Source organism: Delphinus delphis, chromosome 2 (genome assembly GCF_949987515.2).
Source record: "Delphinus delphis chromosome 2, mDelDel1.2, whole genome shotgun sequence".
In the NCBI taxonomy this organism is placed as follows: Eukaryota; Metazoa; Chordata; class Mammalia; order Artiodactyla; family Delphinidae; genus Delphinus; species Delphinus delphis.
The window spans coordinates 85720953-85743375 of NC_082684.1; the positions used below are offsets into that span (position 1 = coordinate 85720953).

At 46.8% G+C, this 22423-nt stretch overlaps 1 protein-coding gene across 1 annotated transcript in view; it reads right to left on the reverse strand.

Annotated features, from left to right (window-relative positions):
- The window catches only part of EHD4 (EH domain containing 4), an 89790-nt gene that overhangs the window by 17111 nt on the left and 50256 nt on the right, over positions 1–22423 (reverse strand). The window contains exon 4 of the mRNA XM_060005059.1: positions 2488–2900. Within this exon, the coding sequence (XP_059861042.1) occupies positions 2488–2900 (413 nt within the window). The remainder of the gene's footprint in view (positions 1–2487; positions 2901–22423) is intronic.

Genomic DNA, 22423 nt, shown 5'->3' on the forward strand with positions numbered 1-22423 from the left:
AAGATACAATCTTTGATAAATGGCACTCTAAAGGTTTCCTGTTCCTTGAAACAGAGAGTTGGGGAAAAAATATAAATAGAAAAAGCAGGGAAATCATTAAGTTTCAAGAGATCTTTAGTAAGAGTGCCATTTTTCATATTATTAAAATGTCATCTTGGGCTTCCTTGGTGGTGCAGTGGTTAAGAATCCACCTGCCAATGCAGGGGACACGGGTTCGAGCCCTGGTCTGGAAAGATCCCACATGCCGTGGAGCAATTAAGCCTGTGCGCCACAACTACTGAGCCTGAGCTCTAGAGCCCTCGTGCCACAACTACTGAAGCCTGCGTGCCTAGAGCCCGTGCTCTGCAACAAGAGAAGCCACTGCAGTAAAAAGCCTGTGCACCGCAACCATGAGTAGCCCCCACTCGCTGCAACTAGAGAAAGCCCGCGCACAGCAACGAAGACCCAACGCAGCCATAAATAAATAAATAAATGTCATCTTTATGATACCTCAAGTTTGACTACTGCAGAACCTGGCAGGACATTAACAACGCATTTCTGGCTTTATTTCTGGATGAGGCACAAATTCTACCTAATTATGGTGGTCTATAAATAGACACACTCCATACCCCAACTCAGATCTGTCACCTCTCAGGTGACATCTGAAAACTTATCCTTTGCATGCTTGCAAAATGACAGCTCGACAAACCTCTAAACTTTGTAGGGTTTACGTGGATGGATAATTTTATAGAATAAACAGAATGACAGATTAATGCAGAATGCAAGGGCATAATAAGGAGCACCCAGATGTTGTCCACTCTGGATTTCAGGTGAATGCCTTCCGGACCAGGGAGTCAGGCCCACTGGAGTTTGAATCTATATTTTGTAACTTCAGGCTGGGGAGCCTTGGGCAAGTTATGTCACCTTTTTGAGCTTCAGTTCCCTTTTGTGAGAAATGAAGAGAATGCCCAACTCTGTGCACTTACTGACAGGATCAGACCCTCAGGAAGGGTTGGCTTACCAAAGGAAAACTGGATCAAGAGAGATGAAGATTAATATATCAAAACCAAAGAGCATTTTTATGAAATAGAAACACTGCCAAGAGAAAAACTCAGGTGACTCCTTGTCCATTTCAGCAACAAGTTCACAAATGGAACATAAAACTGCAGATGGTGTATAAAGTGGATGGCATTGGTTAGTGGCCAAGGCCACTGTGCTGAGTTCGGCTTCTTCTCTGCCCAAGACTGTTTCCTGCCCCCCTCTGCAGTGTGGTGCTGCCCCAGGAACACACTGACACTGAGAAGCTCAGGCTGGAAACATCCGTACTTCAAACATTTTCCTTTATGAAAAGGAACAAGCCAGATACTATTCTTAGGGAAAAAAAGACAAGCTTTTTTCCTAGAAGTAAGCTCAGCAAGTTGACCGCCCCCTGCCCCTGCCCCCCGCCTCTACACAAGGGCTTTCATTATTCCCGGCGTCAGTACACAGCAGCATTCTGTGCCTCTCTAAACCCAGGCCATGCTGGCCCCTTCACAGGGCCCAACACTCAAGGATGGCAGCGAAGTCCCATGTGCTTGGCACCCCCAGTGAGCTCTCTGCTCTTTATTTATTTATATGACTAATGACAGCTGCGTCTTCAGTCACTAGGCCCTCAGCAACGACTGGTAAATTAAAAACGGCCATGGGCATTTAAAAATAGTTTAAAAGATCTTGAAATCTGCAAAGGCTATGACGTCATTTATCAGCCTTGGTTATAAAATCACGTTGGGTACTACGTACACTGAAGGTAAAGTTCAGCTGTATCAGCTGGAGGAGAGAAAGACCACACGCTGGGGGGTGGGCGGTCACTAAATGGGCAAAAACGGACTTCCTGCCACCCGGGACGAGCAAGGGAGGGAAATCATGTCAGGAGAGCTATAAATCAGTGGATTTACAAGCCTTGCAGAACTGGAACAAAAGTGGCTGTAGTTCGGGAAGGAAGCAGATGGTACTGAGAAGAAAAGTTCAAACAGCAGTGACTCACAGAGCACAGGTGACTGCAGATTAGCTGGGCCGCATGGGAGGAGGGCATGAGCACGCACTGGGTGGGCAGCTGAGCAGAGAGGAAAAGAGCAGAACCAGGGACTATGGGTGGGGCTGGGCCGCCAGGGAGGCCTCTCGACATGGGAGGGATGCTGCCCTGTGAGCATGCTGGCATAAGGGCGGTGATGACGAACCACGAGGAGGCGTTGCACGGCTGGTCACCCGCCCGGAAGTCATCCTCCGTGGAGCCCTCCCCGCTCCCCATCCCGCCCCGGCGAGGCCCCCTCCTCAGAGCACAGTGTCCACACCCCAGTCACACACAGCTCCCCATTCTGTAAGGGGGGGTTCTGCACCCCCTCCTCCCCCAGACCAGGCTGCCCAGCCCTGGCCCAGGGATGCTGAGCAGCTGCTGACTGAATGAGGCAAAGTGAGGAGAGTGTGAGGAGGGTCCCTTGCAGAGGCTGCCGCGGGGGGTCTCCGGCTTACCTTGGCCAGCCTCGCTCGCTTGATGAGGTCATTGAGTTTGCGCACCGCCGCCTTCTGAGGAAGGCTCTGGATGTCTCTGAACAGGTCCTGGGCCTCGGCCTCGAAGAGCCGGCGGTTGTCAGTGTTCTGCAGGGGCTGCGCCCAGAAGGAGCCGATGTAGACGCGCAGCACCTCGGGAGTGTTGATGACCTTGCCCAGGGACCACATGAGGGCCCCGTAGACGCGCATCAGCTGCTGCGTGTCCACTTGGTCAGCCTTGTTCAGCACCACGCGGATCTTGTCGTCCTGGCCCCGGAAGGCCTTGATGGCCTCCGAGAACTCGTCTGAGATGTCCAGTTTGTGCGCATCGAAGAGCAGGATGATCCTGTCCACCCGCTCAGCAAACCACTGCAGGACCTGGCAGAAGTCATACCCTGTGGGGAGGGAAGGGCACATCAGTGCAGGCGGTTGCTGCGGGGGACACGCCTGCCAGGAGGGCTTGGAACCCCCTGGGTCTCCAGCAGCTGCCGAGGAGAGAGCCCCGTCTCCAAGCTGGAGGCAGGGGAGGCCTCGCGACCTGAAAACCATTTCACATGGGGCCCTCTGGGCTGGATGCATCGAGTCAATGCTGGGGACCCTGGGAGCCCTTCCGTGGGACGAAATAGGGGATACAGAGGGGCTCGTGGTCACTTTGATTGGGCAATGCTTACTTCCGTACGTGTAATTCCATTTAGTCCCCCAGGAGTCTCTTGTTTCACCTAGCACAGTCTTTTGGCTCAATGGCAAAATTGATCAATGGCTCTGTAAAAATGCAGGCCATGGGTCAAAAGCTCTTAATTTCTGTCAAAGTCTCACCTTTCTGAAAGTTCCAGAACTGGAGAAGGAAGAAAACCTAGAGGCCGCTTGGAGTCCCATGGGGTGTCCAGGAAGTACCACAAAAGAGAAATCGCCTTCTCTTTAAGTTTTTAAGAGTGTTAAAGAGATCAAAGGTTGGCCTGGCCAAAACTGTGACCTATATTTATCATTTGGACTATTTATATCCTAAGTATGTTGTAAATATTTTAAAAATTGTGTCTCACAGCCATTCCGAGAAATGGTCTCTCGCCAATTTCTTTCTAAAAACGAGTAGGCCCATGACAATTCTGTTTGGTTCACTTTGGCCACGTACCAATACACTCCAAATCATGCGGCTAAATCAACACTCCTCTGCGCTTGTGGTCAAGATTTTCAGGCATTTCTCCAGGGAGGCAAGTCCCACGAGAAGCAAACAAGAGGGGCCAGTTCCACAGGTTTATTTTTATTCTCAGTCTGATTAGCTCTGGACTCAGAGCCTCAGTGCAGCCCAATCAGAACCCAGATGGGATTCTTCCTGACCCTACTTAAGTGCTCTTGCCTCTTTTTTAGATTCTGAAAACTTCCAAACACCTATAACAGTCTAGAGAATAATGTGATGAATGCTGACATACCCACCTTGTACCTTTAAGAAATTTTGACACTTGGTCTTGTTTGCTTCACATCCTTAAGAAAGTTGAAGTCTAGTTTATTTATACAACAAAATACCACATAGCAGTGCGAATGAACTAGATCCTCACTTGTCAGCACAGGCAAATCTCTCACAAATTGGTGAGTAAAAAATCAGCTTCAAAAGGACATGTACAGTTTGAGAACATTCACTTACAATGAAAAAAACAAAGCACCACTCAACAGCCTATGGATATATACTACAGCACAGAAAAAAATAAGCTACACCAGTTCTGGGATTCTGGTTGACTCTGGGGATGGAGGGAGTGAGGCATCTAAGGTAGATGACAAAGTGTCTAAAGGAGAATGAGCTATTAGGCAGAAATAAAGGGGGTCCGCAGACTAAAGTTTCCATGAATTGAAGAACAGGTGTAAGGGGAGTAGGTGGACAAGCAAACTGGATTCAGACACATTTAAATAAAGAAAACATTCAGAAATGCTGAAGCCCTCTGTGCACCCCTCCCTAAGCCCTAGCCTCAACCTCTTCTCCAGAGGAAACCACAGCCCCCAGACGCAGGGCTTTATGTCATCACACATGTACGTATGCTGCCAGCTCAGGCTTTTCACTTCTCTTTCTCTCTGCATCACTCCCTGACTCCACTGGGGACAAGGAGGACAAAGGTAGTTCCTGGAATGTGGGCCAGAGTTTATTTTCATTGCTGTCAGTAGCCAGTTTAGATCAGAGGAAAATCAAAGACCTATTGAACGGGTCACAGAGTAGTATGTGGGTATACAGAGTCAAGACTCCACTCGAGTTCTGTCCCTCTGAGGCTAGAACAAACCTCCTCCTAAGGTAACACAGGTTCTGTCATTCGAAGCTGACTTGTGTGCCAGAGAGCCCAGATCCCAGGTAGCAGATCCTCAGCAGATGAAAGACGGTGCTGTTCCCTGGGCACCAGGAGGGCATTTCGGAACCACCCACTGAGGGCCCTGCTTGTGGGTTTACTTTTCCAATAGGGATGATCGACTTATCTCTCTGACCCAAATCCTCTCTCACTTGGTAACTGAAGGTTCACAAACAGATGAAAGAAAAGGCTGTGTCCAGAGTGCACACTGGAGAGGACACGAGTTGTATTTCGCTGAACGCCCTTCCTGTCCGGCGGGGGTTGCGGGAGGGTCCCTCGGGGGCCACAGATGCTGAAGGCATGGCAGACAGACTTTTGCCCCACTCGTTAGCAGGTTGGGGTACAGGCAGGTGATCTAGAATCAGACAATCATCTCCTACCAGAGGATGGTGTTGAATCTTGAGGGAATGATGCAAAGACACAGGGAACATGAGAATTTATTTCTGGCAGAGGTGGCTGAGTTTAGACAGTGATGGTAGCTTCCTAACCTAGTTTTTGAGCCCAGCTCTCCAACTTTCCCATCAATTCTGCGAACAGCCTGATTTTCTGAAAAATTCCTTTTCTGCTTAGGTTAGTCAGAATCAGCTTCTTTGGTTTGCTACCAAGGACCATGACTGGTAAATAATCTATCCCCACATTTGAATATTTCCAAACTCTAGATGCTCTTACAATCAGTGCCAAAAGAAACTTGCCACTCCAATAGCTGTCACCTCCCCCATGTGCGTGCACCATGCAAATCTAGCCATGCAGACACATCTCTCCTCCTCCAAGGGCCACCTGGGTTCAGCAGTTGGCCTCAATAGTACCTCATGTGTTTAAACTTTAACTTAAATTTGGGTTCCTAATAGTTATTTTTAAAAAGACTTCATTCTAAGGCTTCAGTGAAATAAAAAGTTACTGGAAACGGAACGGCCAGATGTAAGTTTACTATAAGTGAAGCCAGTACTCATCTCAGGAGGAATGGCTGCATGTCCGTATTCTTCTGTTTTAAAGTAATGTTGAAAGCTTAATAAGATTAAGTAGTATAGGGAAGTAGAACTGTTTTGTTTGTCATCAAGCAGGTGTAAAAGGATTGCTTGTTACACATTAGGCAACACAATCAAAGGTGAAAAAAATCACCAAGTGTCTCAGAAGCCAGGAGAGGTTGGTCTGCTCAATTTTTTCCCCACATACAGTTGCTGTTATTGTTATTATTTTATCATTTTTAAGTGTACAGTTTAGTGGCATTAAGTGCATTCATATTGTTGTGGAACTATCACCATCATCCACCTCCAGAACGCTTTTCGTCTTCCCAAACTGAAACTGCACCTGCCAAACAATGTGTCCATCCCCTCCTCCCCCAGCCCCTGGCAACCACTATTCTATTTTATGCCTTTATGAATTTGACTGCCCTAAATACATCATATAAGTGGAATCATACAGTACTTGTCTTTTTGTGACTGGTTGATTTCACTTAACATAATGTCCTCAAGGTTCATCCATGTTATAGCATGTATCAGAATTTCCTTCCATTTTAAGGCTGAATAGGTCTTCTCAATTCTTATACCTTCATGATACAAGAAAGGCACCAAATATTTGTCTACCAAAAAGTTCCAGCTGATTTTTTAAAAAATTAATTAATTAATTATTTTTGGCTGTGTTGGGTCTTCGTTGCTGTGCACGGGCTTTCTCTAGTTGCGGTGAGCGGGGGCTACTCTTCGTTGCAGCGCACTGGCTTCTCATTGCGGTGGCTTCTGTTGTTGCGGAGCACGGGCTCTAGGTGCGCGGGCTTCAGTAGTTGTGGCTCGCGGGCTCTAGAGCGCAGGCTCAGTAGCTGTGGCACATGGGCTTAGCTGCTCCGCGGCATGTGGGATCTTCCCGGACCAGGGAATGAACCTGTGTCCCCTGCATTGGCAGGCAGATTCTTATCCACTGTGGCCCCAGGGAAGCCTGTTCCAGCTGATTTTAAAGAAAGGATCTAGTTTAATGATATGTTATTTAGTTTGCCTGCTGAAGGAAAATTATTCAAAAGGACCTAGAGACCACTGCTTCTCAAAGCCTGGTCTTGCATCAGAATCAAGTATGGGATTTGTTAAAATTTAGACTCCTAGCCTCTCCCTAGAACCATGGAATCAGAATCCCTGGGGCTGGGCTTGGTGACTTGCATTTTATTTTACTTTATTATTACTTTTTAGCGTATACAGATTTAATTTTATTTTTGGCTAAATGAGAGTTGTTTACAAAGCCTCTACAACACATTTATACATTATTCTGGCTTTAGTAAGCATAGGATGGTGAATGAAACTGAAGCCTGCCATGATTTATGGTTTCCACTGAGGACTGGTCACCATTCTGAATAGAAAAGATTTTAGGCACAAGGGAAATGAACTATGTAGTAACTTCAAAATATAATATTAGAAATATTTATGCATGCAGTTCTTCAGTAAACTTAAGAGTTTGCTTTCTTGTCCTCTGGCACTTTCATTTCAAAGTAGAGAAGGGTGACCGGCATTTTATAAGCTCTTCAGACAATTGTAATGCCCAGTAAAGTTTGAGGATCACTGCCTTAGAATGAAGACCAAAGCATATGGGATGGCAAAGATGTGTCTGTGTTATTGCTGGTCGGTAACACAAAACACATTTAAAATAGTTTCTTTTTATTCTAAAAAGTTACCAATACGTGGTTAGATGGTACAGCACAGAACTGAGGAAACACAGAGTTTAAATCTGCTTATTTGAAGACGGATTTTAAAATTCATGAAAGCTCTGGCATCTTTGCTCACGCTGGGCCTAGGCCCTGGCAAGCCCTTCTCCTCTGGCTTAGGACCTAGAAATCTAGCCCAAATCCTCGTCATTCTTCAAAACACCTGGGGGAAACTTGAGTGACATGTTACTTAACTTCTGTAAGCTCCAATTTTCTCATCTGTAAAATCAGGTTGTTGAATGACTGCATAAGAAAATGCTTTTAGGGCTTCCCTGGTGGCGCAGTGGTTGAGAGTCCGCCTGCCGATGCAGGGGACATGGGTTTGTGCCCCGGTCCGGGAAGATCCCACATGCCGCAGAGCGGGAGCGGCTGGGCCCGTGAGCCATGGCCGCTGAGCCTGCACGTCCGGAGCCTGTGCTCCGCAACGGGAGAGGCCACAACAGTGAGAGGCCCATGTACCGCAAAAAAAAAAAAAAGAAAATCCTTTTAACATGCTCAGCACAATGCTGAGACTTAGTAAACTTTCAATAAATATAAACTTTCATTATTAATTCTGCCCCCTCCCTCACAAAGGTGGACTCAGTTACTCCCTCTTCTGAGCTCCCAGAGTCCTTTGCTTATTCTCCTACTAAATAACTTTACACAGCGGATTATAATCCAATGGATATACAGGGCTCTCTCATTAGATCATAAATTCTTTAACCGCAGGGACCACATCTTCCTCATGGCGTCACAAGACAGTGATTATCGTTGTGGGCTTTGGACTCAGGCTGCCTGGGATCTAATCTATCTCCATCACTTACTAATTCTGTGACCTTGGGCATGTTACTTAACCTCTCTGTGCCTCATTTCCTCATCTGTAAAATGGGGCTAATAATAGTATCCATATACTTCATGGGGCTGTGGAGTTAATGTATGTGAAGCATTTAGAATCATCTTGGTACCCAGAAAGCTCTCCAAGATGTTATCTACTGGTTATTAAAAAAATCCTCGTATCTAGTCCCCAGTGCATGGCGGGGGCACAATAAATATTTGTTGAAGGATGCCTGGCTGGGGTGAGGTATAGTCTGCAGTCATAGAGAAAACAAAATTAATTAGGGTAAAGGTGACAATGCAATGATGCTTGAGCCAAGGGAGAGAATCAGTGCTCAAAAAATAGCTAATAGAATATACCTACCAAGCACAAACCATTCATATTTTATGAATAGAGCTAGTGGCCTTTCTTTCCTTGCTTGTGAGACAGAGGGAGTTCTACCAGCTGGTCTTAAAGACCCTGGGTTATTCCTGAAACAGAGCGATGGTTCCAACCACAGGATTTCCCTCTGGCTTAGGAAAGGCCTGTGCACACCTGCGCTGGCTGGGACAGCTCGGGGCAAACATTCTCGTACTCAACGGGCAGAGAGCAATGAAGTGCCCCAAAGGTTCTGTTACAGAGGGCGGTCAGAGACCTGTCACCGCTACAGTCAGCCACACTATGCTAAGTAGGTCTGTGACGAAGCTACCACTTAAAACAACATGGAAAACCAGCGGCCCTCAGACTGAACGTGCCCTTGGCTGCTGTCTTTTTGGCCTACATAGTGTCCTTACATTTTGAGCTGACTGTCTTTGGTCTGGACAGCACTGTCCACCTGGTGCCTACTTCTGAGTGGAAACACTACAGCTCTGACTCAGCCTTAGAAACCCAACTGTGCCCTCCAGCCCTCCTGGGCTCCCGCAGCGTGCCCCTAGCCCCCCCAGAGAACTGTACTCCGTTAGTTCACACGTGTCTCTCAACTGGGCCGGGAATGCCTGAGGGGGTGGGGGCCTTCCTACCCTGCTTCCTATACTGACTCAATGTATTCTGTAGGAAAATGTTCAAAATCCCCCTTTTTTTTTGGGCCGCACCTCGCGGCTTACAGGATCTTAGTTCCCCGACCAGGGATCGAACCCAGGCCCTCGGAAGTGAAAGCGCACAGTCCTAACCACTGGACCACCAGGGAATTCTCCTAAACTTCCCTGCTTGAAACAATCTCTTTGAACATGTCTCTCTGGAAATCGAAAATACACTAAACATCTTGGAATTTAACAAGACATTTCAAATACAAAATTTTCTTTAATGGATTAATTAATAATTATCAAGTGCCTAGGATGTGCTTGGAACTGTTGCTGAGGGACATACTGCCATAAAAATGAGGCTGCTAGCTTTACCCAGAATACCCCCAAACTGGAAATAACCCAAATGTTCTTTGGCAGGTGAATGGATAAACTGCGGTGCCTCTGTGCAGTGGATTACTACTCAGTGATACACGGAATGAGCTACTGACACATGCAGCTACACGGGTGAATCTCAGAAACATGCCGAGTGGGAGAAGCCAGGCACTAAAGAGCACATACTGTACGATTCCATTTATATTAAATTCTAGGACAGGCAAAGCTAAGCTACAGCGACAGAGAGCAGATGAGGAGTTGCCTGTGGCTGAGGATGGGGCTGGGACTGACTGCAAAGTGGCACAAATGAAGAAGGAACTTCTCAGGGTGACAGAAAGTTTCTATTTCTTGAAGATGGTGGTGGTTACACGAGAAACATGAGTACATGAGTAAATTTGCAAATTTGTCAAAAATCAACAAGCTGTGCAATTAAAGTGAGTGCATTATAATGTACTATACTTCAATAAAACTGACTTAAAAAGTAAAAATAAATAAATAAGAAAGAAAGGAAAAGAGAAGAAAGGAAGAAAGGATGGACAGAAGGCTGGAAAGAAGAAAGAAAAGGAGAAAGAACGGGAGAAGGAAAGAAAGGAAAAAATCCAAGGCTGCTAAACTTGTTTGAAGATATACATCTCCACAAAACTGCTGAGTAGATCAGGAAGTTGAAATCTGTTCATCAGGGAACTATGTCACAAATCTGGCCATGTATGGAGCTGGATTTAGCAACAGTCGAAATAGTCTTAACCACAGAGGTTAATGTAAAATTTGGCTTGTCCACTGAAACTTTGAGAGTCGTGTAATTTCACAGTGCCTTGCCTCGTGGCCAAGGTGATTTAAGAGCCTTTCATGCTGACAGATCAGGGAAGAGAATGTTCGGAGTTTATGAGAATCAGTTCCAGCTGGGCAGAATGCAACAAGGCCCGGGGTGCACACAGATCTGGGCGTATGTGTGTGTGTGTGTGCACGCGTGCAGGTGAGCTTGCATGTGGGTGTAGTGTATGTATGTGTGCAGGTAAGAGTGTCCGTGGAGTCGACACAATAATAGAACTGTCCCCATGATGCTCGATATATGTTAAAAATTCATCATTCAATTATAGACATTTCAATTCTATAAGACTTTCCAATGGAACTTTTAACAGTCTGGAACAAAACAGAGATGTAATCAGTCCAGTTGTTTAAAACTACACTTTCTATCTTTGCAAAAGGACCCCAAAGCTATATAGCTTTGCGAGCTGGGAAAGAGACTTTGTCCTGTGGAAGATCCCAGCTTGGCATTCCTGGCTCCACATTCTGGGAACAAGAGGGGGGAGGCAGGAAGGAAGGGGCCCTTTCCACCCAATCAGGGGCTTCCGTCACAGCCCTGTGGAGACCGTGGTCACCATCTCTGCTGAAAAGACCCACCAGGAAATGGCATCTGAGGTTTCAGCAGTGGCCGCCTGGCTCAGGTAAACACAGGGCGGGGACCCTGAGAAAGCAAATTTGGTAGGCTATTTTTAATAGAACAACAGAAAAAAATGCTTCAGTTTCTTCCCAAAGCCAAGTTTCCTATTACGTGAGTTTTAAACAAAATGTGTGTCAATAAAAGGATGCAAGATAATGGAGGACATTCAGACCGAGGCCAGGTTCTCTCTGCCCTTGCCCTTAGTGCCCTTCTTGGGGTGGGCAAGGCCACTTGCCCAGCCGGCCACAGCCCAGGACTCTGCTCAGACCTCTCCTCCTCTTTGGCGGGGCCCTGGCCTGCTCCTCCCAGAGCTAGCAGCTCCGTTGCAAGCAGGGCATTCATACCCCTTCCCCAGCACCTACGGTGTTGGTTCGTGTAACACCGGCCCCTCTCCCAGAGTTCCCCGAGGTGTCATGTCCATCTTTGTGTCCCTCCAGCACTTAGTCAGTTGTCCAGCACAGACTGTCCAGACAGCATTGAGAGTGCTGGCAGTGCCCTTAACTGCCCTTCCTGTCCCCGGGCTCCGTCCTTTGCCATCCAGCCCTCAAATGATCCCCACCCCTTCTCAGAACTCAGATAATCTCCCCAACTGTGAGTCCCTGATTACTTCTAGAATAAATGTCTACAGAGTCTTGGCGACTAGCCCCAGCTTACCTCCCCAGCCTTTTCTCACAGTTCTCATACTAAACTACCCTCCCCACCCCAGAAACCACACTGGGCTCTCTGCTGCTCCTCCAAAGCATCCTGCAGTTCCCTGCCTCTGACTTTCCCTTCTGCCTGGGATGCCTCCCCTCTTTCCCATCTCCAGTTACCCATCCCTCTGGGGCACTTCCCCCAGGAGGCCTTCCCCAACCCGAGCGGAGCTGGACCTCCCCACCTCCTGAGAGGGTCTGTTCTCTGCCACAGCCTGTCCTCTAGATGAGACTGTCATCATGTCTAGAACCCAAAAGCCTAACGCAGAACACTGTACACTAAGTCAGCTTCCCTGTGACATATTCTTCCAGCATCAGTGATGTTTCTTTCATAACACTTATTCTCTATAATGATATATTTATTTGCTGATTATACGACAGAAATTCTGAGGGCAAACACCACCCCTCATTCCAGTTACCACCTTACACCCAGGATCTACCACTGAACATAGTAGGTGCTCAATAAATTTGATTTATTCCTCAGAAAAAAAAATAAACTTAACCCAAGGCCACACAGCTGTTTCCCAGGGGAGCCAGGATTCAAACCCAGGGACGCTGATCCCAGAGCCTGCAATTTTATCCACTGCACTGCACTGTGTGTACACCACGACGGTGGGATTAGAGGTGATTTTTATTTTCTTCTTTTTGGTCTTTTAAAAAGTAGTTTTTAAGTGTTTTAGGATGAACATATATTATTTTTGTAATAAAAAAATAAACATGGAAAAAATCATTGGCCCATATAGGACTGGGCTAGCAATATTATTGAGGTGGCATTCCCTTCCTTCTGTACTGGTGTTTACAACTAGGGTCTGGATTTCTAGTGCTTTCCAGCTTACTGCCATCTCAAGAAACCCTGCGGGTGGTGTCTTTGCTACTCACCCCGCTGTGGACAGAGGCAGCCCCCCTTCAGCTGTGCCCGAAGAGCAGCGGGAACACACAGGTGTGCAATGAGTACAGACACTGCTCCTGCCTCCCTCCCCACCTCCCCTCTCTTCTCCAGCCGGCTTTCTCCTCCTCGCAGCTGACCAGACACACAGTTGGGGTGGGTGGCGTGGGGGTGAGCTGATACTAAGCCCTTTCCCGGATCCAACAAGACTCTCAGAGAGGACGGACACCGCAGCCTCCACATCTGCACAGCAGTCACCTCTTTTTGTGGAGGTTCAATGTATGTTCCTCTCAAAGTCTTCAGACGGTGATGGTCACCGCTTGGAGAATGTAACTGGCTACAAGAATATCCCCGCAGTTACAGAGTTCCCTGCCTCCCCGTGCCTGGCCTGAGGGTGGTCTGGCCACTGAACACACCACATTTTAAATTAAACCAAGGACCGAGCCTGTCCTGGGGTGGGCTTGGTGTTGTTTATCCTCTAGCTTCTCTTCCCACTCCTCTCCCTTTGGAATTTAGTCCAAGACCTTGTGAATTAACTTTTCTGTGCCTGTTTCCTCCTAAAATAAACAAGCTAGGCCCACAGCCTGTCTCTCCTTCCTCTGGGGGATGTTGTGAAGATAACGATGGGGCAGATGGTGCCACGTGACCCCGAAGAGCCCGCACATCACGAAATCACAGCATACCATGGACAGATGGGGAACTGAGAAAGGCTCTACCTGAACATTTAGCACGGTGAACGTGGCTGCTTCTGGTCATGTGACCAAGCCAAAGGGAAAATTGGGTTTCATATTTCATTTTCCATTTCAGGTTAAAAATTAGGTTAAGAAGCAGGTCTGAGCCCTAGAAAAAGACAGCAATAGTACACGGCATTTGAGGCCCTTTGCTGAAGAGAGAAGTTGGTGAAAATCTACTAGGAAAAACCTACATGTCCTGGAGCCTGGTTCAGCCACTTCACTTTACACGGCCTCAGTTTCTACATCTATCAGATGGGTCAGATGATCAATATGGATTCCTTCAAATCTTAAAGATATATATGGTGGTTCTGAATATCAAGCTTTTCTGAAACAAAATGTCAAATTCTCAGGAAAATCCATTTAGTGCCTGTTAGTAGATACCATCAAGTTCCATTACCAGCATAAGAATGTAAAACCATCTGGATGGTTACAGGAATATTCAGTGACTAACTCTAGGGGATAAGATTAGCAAGGAACACATTTCATTTTATCACATTCATTCCACTGGACTCATGTGCTATGGCATTTTGGGCTGATCTGAAGGTCCTTGCATGTTTCCATAGCAGCAGTCAGTTGCCCTGAAAGATTAATTTCCTTGCCATTTAATTCCAAACTCCTCTATGCTGAAAGAAATTACCAGAGGAAAAGTCACAGAATTTGAGACTTTCAAGGATGCTGAGGAAGTCATCAGATTCAACCTTCTAATACTATAATTAATAGAATCCAGGAATCAAGTGTCACGCACGTGGAAATTGCCCCTTCCTCATTTTCAAGTGGGCTTTGTGTACCTCAGGTAAGAAGGTCTCATACAATACGTCTATAAATCAGACAAAGGCAGTTTGTACTCGTACTGGATTTTCTTGAGGCAAAATGTCAATGGTATATAGACTCCACCCAAGTGTGATGAGGCCAAATATTTACAAACAAGGCTTCAACTTAGACAATGCATCTTGTCATTTTGTGGTTCAGAAGGGCAAACAGACAATGTTTCTTCAAGTCATAATTTTCCGCAGAGAAATGTTAAACCCAGAGGGTGACAACTTTGGATCAACAAATGACTTGCAAGTGACCTCTGACCCCGACCCCCTGCCCTGCCCTGTTCCTCCTTTTAAACATTCCCAGCGTGGAGTGAGTGTTCTGTGAGCATTTGGACAACAGCCAGTCAATGAACACCAGGTCCAGCAACTAAGTAATCAGCTAACCCACTCCGAAAGCCAAACCATTACTCAGAGATAGTTACTTCTGAGTTTATGTCACAGATAGGAAGACAGATCAAGTCAGAGGGGACCAGGTAAGCCCACATTGGGGTCTTTATTTAAAAAAAAGACTCACTTATTTAATTAAATGAAAGTCCATGTAGTTGCCAACAGTATTTCAAAATGGTCAAATATCTCCGGAAAGGAACTGCTTTGAGAAGATCTGTAAATATGAAAAGATGTTCAACCACAAGAACAGTGAGAAGTGAAATTAGAATTATAATGAGATGCCATTCACCTATCAGACAATGCAAAGATAAAGCGAAGATAAAAACAAAATCGGTAATGCCCTAAATTGGGGAGGATGTGTGGAAACAGGCACTTCTGTATTGTTGGTGGGAATGTAAACGGGCACATCTTCTAGAGAGGGCATTCTGGCCTCAGTTAACACAGTAAAAAGACCACAGTTCCTTTTGATCCAGCAATGCCACTGCTAGGAGTGTATCTTACAGTTACACGACTGTGCAAACTGTATATACTTGCACTGTATGTGCAAAACTGTCTGTATTCTGTGGCACTGTCTGTAACAGTAAAAGATTAGAAACCGGGCTTCCCTGGTGGCGCAGTGGTTGAGAGTCCGCCTGCCGATGCAGGGGACACAGGTTCGTGCCCCGGTCCGGGAAGATCCCACATGCCGCGGAGCGGCTGGGCCCGTGAGCCATGGCCGCTGAGCCTGTGCGTCCCGAGCCTGTGCTCCACAACGGGAGAGGCCACAACAGTGAGAGGCCCGCATACCAAAAAAAAAAAAAAAAAAAAAAAAGATTAGAAACCGCCTGAATGTCATCCATCCAAAGGACACCAGCTATGAATTCTGGCAGAGCTATATGATGGAATATGAAGGAGGCAGCTCTGAAGTCCCGACCTGGCTGCGCTCCAAGATTTACTAAGTGGAAAAATCTTGGTGCAGAGCAGTGAGCAGAGGACCTTCTTACTCAGAGGAAGCCCAAGAGGCTGCTGCTGCGTTTTGCTCTAGGAGAGGAACTGGGAATGTGGATGGGACAAATGTTCTTCACCATTTAACCTTCTGTCACTTGAATTTTTCATCTCAACATGTGCACACATCCACACAAAACAGTGGTCCTTCCGAAGAGTACCTGAGACAGGAGAAACGCTGAGTAAGTGGTCGGACTTGCGCTTTGCAGTGTGATTTGGATTCGAACAGGGGATGGTTTTGAGAAAGAGACGAAAAGAATCCTGATGAATTTGGAGGTTTCTAGAGGAAAGTGTCACGGCACATGTGAGAAATACCCCCAGACACCAGAAAGAGGATTATGGCAAAAAGAACTGGAAACGTGACAAGAGTCGGGGCCCTTGCCACGAGAGGACACCTCCTCTGGGTCATTCTCTGAAGCAGGTTCCCCGCAACTGCATTCCGTAGCTGCATTCTCTCAGCACCCTTTCTACAGATCTACTGTCAAGTCTATTGTGCTCTCTGCCATCAAACTTGGAAAACGTACCAAAATGGACTTGAGCTGTGTCCCACGTCCCTTTCACCAGTGTGAAAGGATAGGGCGGAGGATGTAAGTGGTGGGGGGTGAGATCTACTCTCCGGGGTAATTCTGGGGCACTTGGCCGAGCTGACCCTGCGATCCTGGTGGGTCTTTTGGGGACCACCCCAGTTCCAGGAAGTGAACAAGACTACCATCACCAACAGTTCTTCAATACGACTGTATGCCAAATGGCCTGTACGTGTTATGTCGCCTTATCTTCCAAGAACTGGGGTGGGGGGTTTCCTCACTTTATAAAAGTGTAAACTGAGGCTCAGAGGGTCCCACAGTAAGGTAGGGGTGCTGAGATTTGAACTCAGGTCAGCCTCCTCCAGGGCCCACAATGATGGAAAACAAAGATGCCCTGAAAGTGCCGCTATTTTTTCAGCATGTTTCTACGTCCACTAGCTGGAGATGCCTCCCCACCAGCACGGGCGCCTAAACCTGCCCTCTGTCCACTCTGGGTCCTCTCACTCTGAGCATGTTTCAGAGCTGATGCCTATGGACCACTTAGGTATTGACATGATTTTACAGAGGAGGAAACTAAGGCTCACAAAGGTGGAATAACTTGCCCAGGTCACCCAGCTGGTCAGTGGAAGAGCCAGGGAAATGGAAAAATGTCCCAGGCCAGTGTTTCTCATATGATACTGCTCTTCTGCCACCTAGAACCCTGCATTTACAATCGATCACTCCTACCCTCCAGTCTGGGGGGGGCCCCCATGGGTGCACAGTGATGGTAGGGCAGAGAGCTTTTGCCATACATAACATTAGGGATGGAGGTTATATAACAAGAATGTCCCCATTATAGCAGTGAAGTTATTAAACATTTGAAAATATAAATGAGAATCTTTAAAAAAATCTCCTTATTTTTCTCTAGAGGTTCTAAAAACTCTAACTTCCAAAGAAGTCTAGAATGGTTTGGGGGTGCTCCTATATGGAGTGAACGCACAGGCAGAGGACAGCAGTGTCAGGCCAGGAGCCCCTGTCAGATGCTCACGAGGCTAGAGTCACCTGATTACCTGGTGACCACTGTGGGGTAAAGTTACCTCTGCTCCCTGTCAAAGCCCTCACCTGGGAGGATGTTGGTTAGTCACAGATCCCGGCCCAGCGCTGCGCTGCCTCTCACCCCAACCCAAAAGACCACCCCCGACCACTTACATCCTCCGCCCTATCCTTTCACACTGGTGAAAGGGACGTGGGACACAGCTCAAGTCCATTTTGGTAGATTTTCCAAGTTTGTGATCATCTCTTCTTTCACCTGGTTTGGAGATGGCAGAGAGCACAGGAGTGGGCAGGCTCAGCGCTACCCCAGATTCCTAAAAGTGGGGACCTCCTGCACCAGAACCCCTGGACACGCAGTTTTCTGCATCTCACTCCAGATCCCCCAAATTGTGCTTGAGGCCAGGAAATAGCACATTAACAAGTTCCCTGGAGCCTGAGAATCACTGCTCTAGGGCTTCAGTGCATCACTCACAGGGTAGAAGGGGAGCAGAGGGGAGACGGTACCTGAGAACAGGTATGACAGAAGAAGAAACGACAGCGACAACCTGGCATCAAGGGAAGAGAAAGCCAACCATCCACCAACCAAACGAACACACAGAAACTGAGTGGCAGAGCCGGGCTGGACCTGTGACTGCCCAGTATGAACACCTGGCTGTTCACAGAGATAATTCTGGGCAATCAACAGAAGGTTAAAAAAGATAATCCTTCTGTTCCTCTCAGAATACAATCTACGTGCTTCCCTAAGGCCAACAGCTCCCACCAGCACCCCTCCTGACCTCACGGCTCACCACCTCCCGGCCACTCCCCAGGCTCCAGCCTTCCCTGACCTGCCCGCTCCCTCTGGCCTTTGCCTGCAATGCCCTTCCCCCAACTCTCTGCCAGGCCAGCCCCTCCATTCTGTAGGTCTGAGCTTAAATGCCACCTCCTCGGAGAGACCCCCTCTCACTACCCATCTAAAGTAGGACCACTCAGGACTTCCCTGGCGGTCCAGTGGTTAAGACTACACAGTGCTTCCACTGCAGAGGGTGCACGGGGTCGATCCCTGGTCGGGGAACTAGGATCAAAAAAAAAAAAAAAAAAAAAAAAGAAGGACTACGCTTGCTGTGGGACTCTGCAATTGTTTCCTTCAAGTTTTTGTGTCTACTTCATTTGTTCTGCATTTTAGCTCATCCATCTACCTCAACCGCCCCCGTCCACCCCCGTATGTTTCAGAAAGCAGCAACAGGGTCTATCTTGGTGCTGCTAACACTAAAGCGCCTGGTACCTGACACATGGTATGTGCATGAGCAATGGACCAAGAGGACCTAGCAGAGCATGGTGCAGGGTGAACATTCAACGTAAGGAAGCTTCTTCCTCTTCCCACTACCCTTTTTTTTAAGGATTTTATTTATTTATTTGGCTGTGTAGGGTCTTCATTGCTGCACATGGGCTTTCTCTAGTTGCGGCGAGCAGGGGTTACTCTTTCATTGCGGTGTGTGTGCTTCTCATTGTGGTGGCTTCTCTTGTTGCAGAGTAAAAGCTCTAGGTGTACGGGCTTTAGTAGCACAGGGGCTCAGTAGTTGTGGCTCACGGGCTCTAGAGCGCAGGTTCAGTAGTTGTGGCGCACGGGCTTAGTTGCTCTGCGGCATGTGGGATCTTCCCGGACCAGGGCTTGAACCCGTGTCTCCTGCATTGGCAGGCGGATTCTTAACCACTGCGCCACCAGGGAAGTCCCCCACTACGCTTGGAATGAGAATGCAGGGCAGCATGTACTATCTTTCCCAAAGTCTACTACCAAAAACCACTAAAGGAAAAAAAACCAGGAGGTTTGGTGTGTATAGGGGAGAAGTGTCAGTTACGTGGAAATGTGCCCCATATGGTACCTTTCCCCAGTGCTGTCTTCTCAGTGTGTGTGTGTGTGTGTGTGTGTGTGTGTGTGAGAGAGAGAGAGAGAGAGAGTGAGAGAGAGAGACATAGAGACAGAGAGAGAGACAGACAGACAGACGGGCAGGGGTGTTTATGTCATTGCCTCTTGTGGTTAACATCCCGTCTAAGGGTTGACTGGGCTCAGCTGGGTGGGTCTCGATTGGGGTCTGCCATGAGGTGAAAGTCACGTGGCAGTTGGGGCTGGAATCATCTTAAGGCTCAACTGAGCTGGTCCTCCACGGCTTTGCTCCTATTTCAGCTGGGCCAGTCAGAGGCTGCCTGAGCCTCTCGGCTGCCCCATGTGACTAGCTTAGGCTTCCCTCACAGTATGGTGGTCTCAGGGCAGCTGGACTTTTAAAATAGTGGTTGGCTTCCCGAGTATAAACATGCCAAGAGCTCCAGGTGGAACCTTCAGGGTTTCTTATGACTCAGACGTGGGAAGTCATACAGCATCACTTCTGCTGATTTCTACTGATCAAAAAGTGAGCCAGAGGCCATCCCAGATTCAAGGGCATGAATACTGGAAGGCGTGGTTCATGGTTGGCAGAGGTGGGAGCAAGAGGCATCTTTGGAGACTGGCTACCACGCTAGCTATAGGACTGTGGACTTAAATTCTTTGTATCTCAGTCTTCTCTCCTGTAGAATGGGAGAGCAGTTCCTACCTCATACATCTTTTATAAGGAGCATATGAGTTAATAATATATGGAAAACACTTAACAATGCACCGTGCAAGTGTCAGCTATATTATTAGCACTCAAAAGAGTAAGGAGCAAACCTTTTCTCTAATTAATCTCTGTATCCCAATGTCTATTAAATGTTTTATGATCATGAGCTGCTCTCTATGGGAAGTAAGAGAAGTACCCTTTCTCCAATTAAAAAAAAATTGTTTTTTATTTAAAAGTCTAGGTTGGTTTAAAGTTTGGGTAGAAGCAGTCATTTCTCACGATCGAGTATGCATTTAAGGTATTAACAAAAACTAAAGATATCTTCCAGGGCTTGGCAAATGCCATTCTGAGTCATGGTCATGACGCACTCACAGTAGGGGCAGAAGGAGCCACACTCGTGGTGTGGAATTTCCTGTGGCACTGGCGGAAAAGGAGTCTGAATGTGTTTGTCAGCAAACTTCCCTGAAACAAAAAGAAAGCAGGATTTCCTGTTGGAGGCCCAAGAAGTGAGTGATGTCCAGGACCTCACAACCCAACCTCAGACTGGCCTTAGCTCTGGCCAGAAAACAGGTCTGCCAACACATTCATCAGCACTCAGCCCCAGGCACTGGGGATGCACCCTTTTCTGTTGTTGCCAAATTCAAACAAAGCTCAGAGACAAGTCATTGAGCTGAAGCTCTAAATATAAAAATGGCTTCATGATCCAAACCTGTGGACATAAGTACGTTCTACTCCTCAGAATTCCTACAGAATTCTCTACCATGTCATCCTCTACCTCATACTCCTCAGTATTCCATGCAGCCTCCAGGATAAACCCAGTCTCCTGACGTGTGCATCCACCCGCCACATACACACACTCCAGCCACAGGCATGACTCACATTCCTCCAAAGGGTTCTGAGCTCACACATCTTCCCGTTCTTGCAACCTCCTTCCGTTGTCTCGAAGAGAATAACAATAGTTAGGGGAGCCAGGTTATCTTTCCCTTGACTGTGCACCAGACAGGTACCGTGACAAGACGTCACATCAACTCACTTTATCCTCACCTCATCCTGTACGGCCCTGACCTTGCGGGTTGATGAACTCACACATTTACCTGGAGTCTCTGATCAAGGAGAGCTGCATCATAAGGTCAGACATACAGATCAATGAAATAGAATTGAGAGTCCAGAAATAAACCTCCACATTTATAGCCAACTGATTTTCAATAAGGGTGCCAAGACAATTCAGTGGGGAAAGTACTGTCTTTTCAACAAATGGTGCCGGGACAACTAGATACACACATGTGAAAGAATGAAGTTGGGCCCTAAAGTCACACCATATACAAAAATTAACTTAAAATGGATTAACGACCTAAATGTAAGTGCTAAAACTATAAACCTCTTAGAAAAATATAGGAGTAAATTTCCATGAGCTTGGGTTAGGACAAAAGCACAAGTGGCAAAAATTTAAACAGATAAATCAGACTTCATTAAAATTAAGAACTTTTAATGCTTCAGGTTAGACCATAAAGAAAGTGAAAAGACAACCCAGAAAATGAGACAAAATATTTGCAAGTCATATATTTGACTAGTACATACGACATATAAAGAATGTTAAAACTGGGGCTTCCCGGGTGGCGCACCGGTTAAGAATCCGCCTGCCAACGCAGGGGACACGGGTTCGAGCCCTGGTCCGGGAAGATCCCACATGCTGCGGAGCAACTAAGCCCGTGTGCTATAACTGAGCCTGTGCTCTAGAGCCCGTGAGCCACGACTACTGAGCCCGCATGCCACAACTACTGAAGCCCACATGCCTAGAGCCCGTGCTCCGCAACAAGAGAAGCCACCGCAATGAGAAGCCCACACACTGCAACGAAGAGTAGCCCCTGCTCGCCACAACTAGAGAAAGCCCGCACACAGCAACAAAGACCCAACGTAGCCAAAAATGAAAATAAATAAATTAAAAAAATAAAGAATGTTAAAACTCAACAATTAAAAGACAAATAATCCAATTAAAAACGGGAAAACCCTCTATATATACATTTCTTCAAAGAAAATATGGAAGTGGCCACAATGCACATGAAAAGATGCTCAACATCATTGACCATTAGAGAAATGCAAATTGAAACCACAGTGAAATACCCCTTCATACCTATGAAGATGGCTCTAAGCAAAATGACAGTGTTGATGAGAATGTGGAGAAACTGGAAGCCTCGTACACTATTGGTGTATGAAAATATAAAATGATGCAGTCACTTTGGAAAACAGTCTGGCAGTTTCTCAAAACATTAAATACTGAGTTACCATATGATTCAGCAATTCTGCTCCTAGATTTATACCCAAGAGAATCAAGAACATACGTTTTCTCACTCTCTTTTGTTTTTGCCTGTGCCCTGCGCCATGTGGGATCTTAGTTCCCCGACCAGGGATCAAACCCACCATGGCCCCCACAGTAGAAATGCAGAGTCTTAACCACTGGACCGCCAGGGAAGCCCCAAGAATGCACATTTTCACAAAAACTCATACATGAATGATCATAGCAGCATTATTCAAAATAGCCAAAAAAGTGCAAACAACCCAAATGTTCACCAACTTATGAATGAATAAAACGTGGTACAGCTGTACAATGGAATTTTTATTCAACCATAAAAAGGAATGAAGCACTGTTTGACTC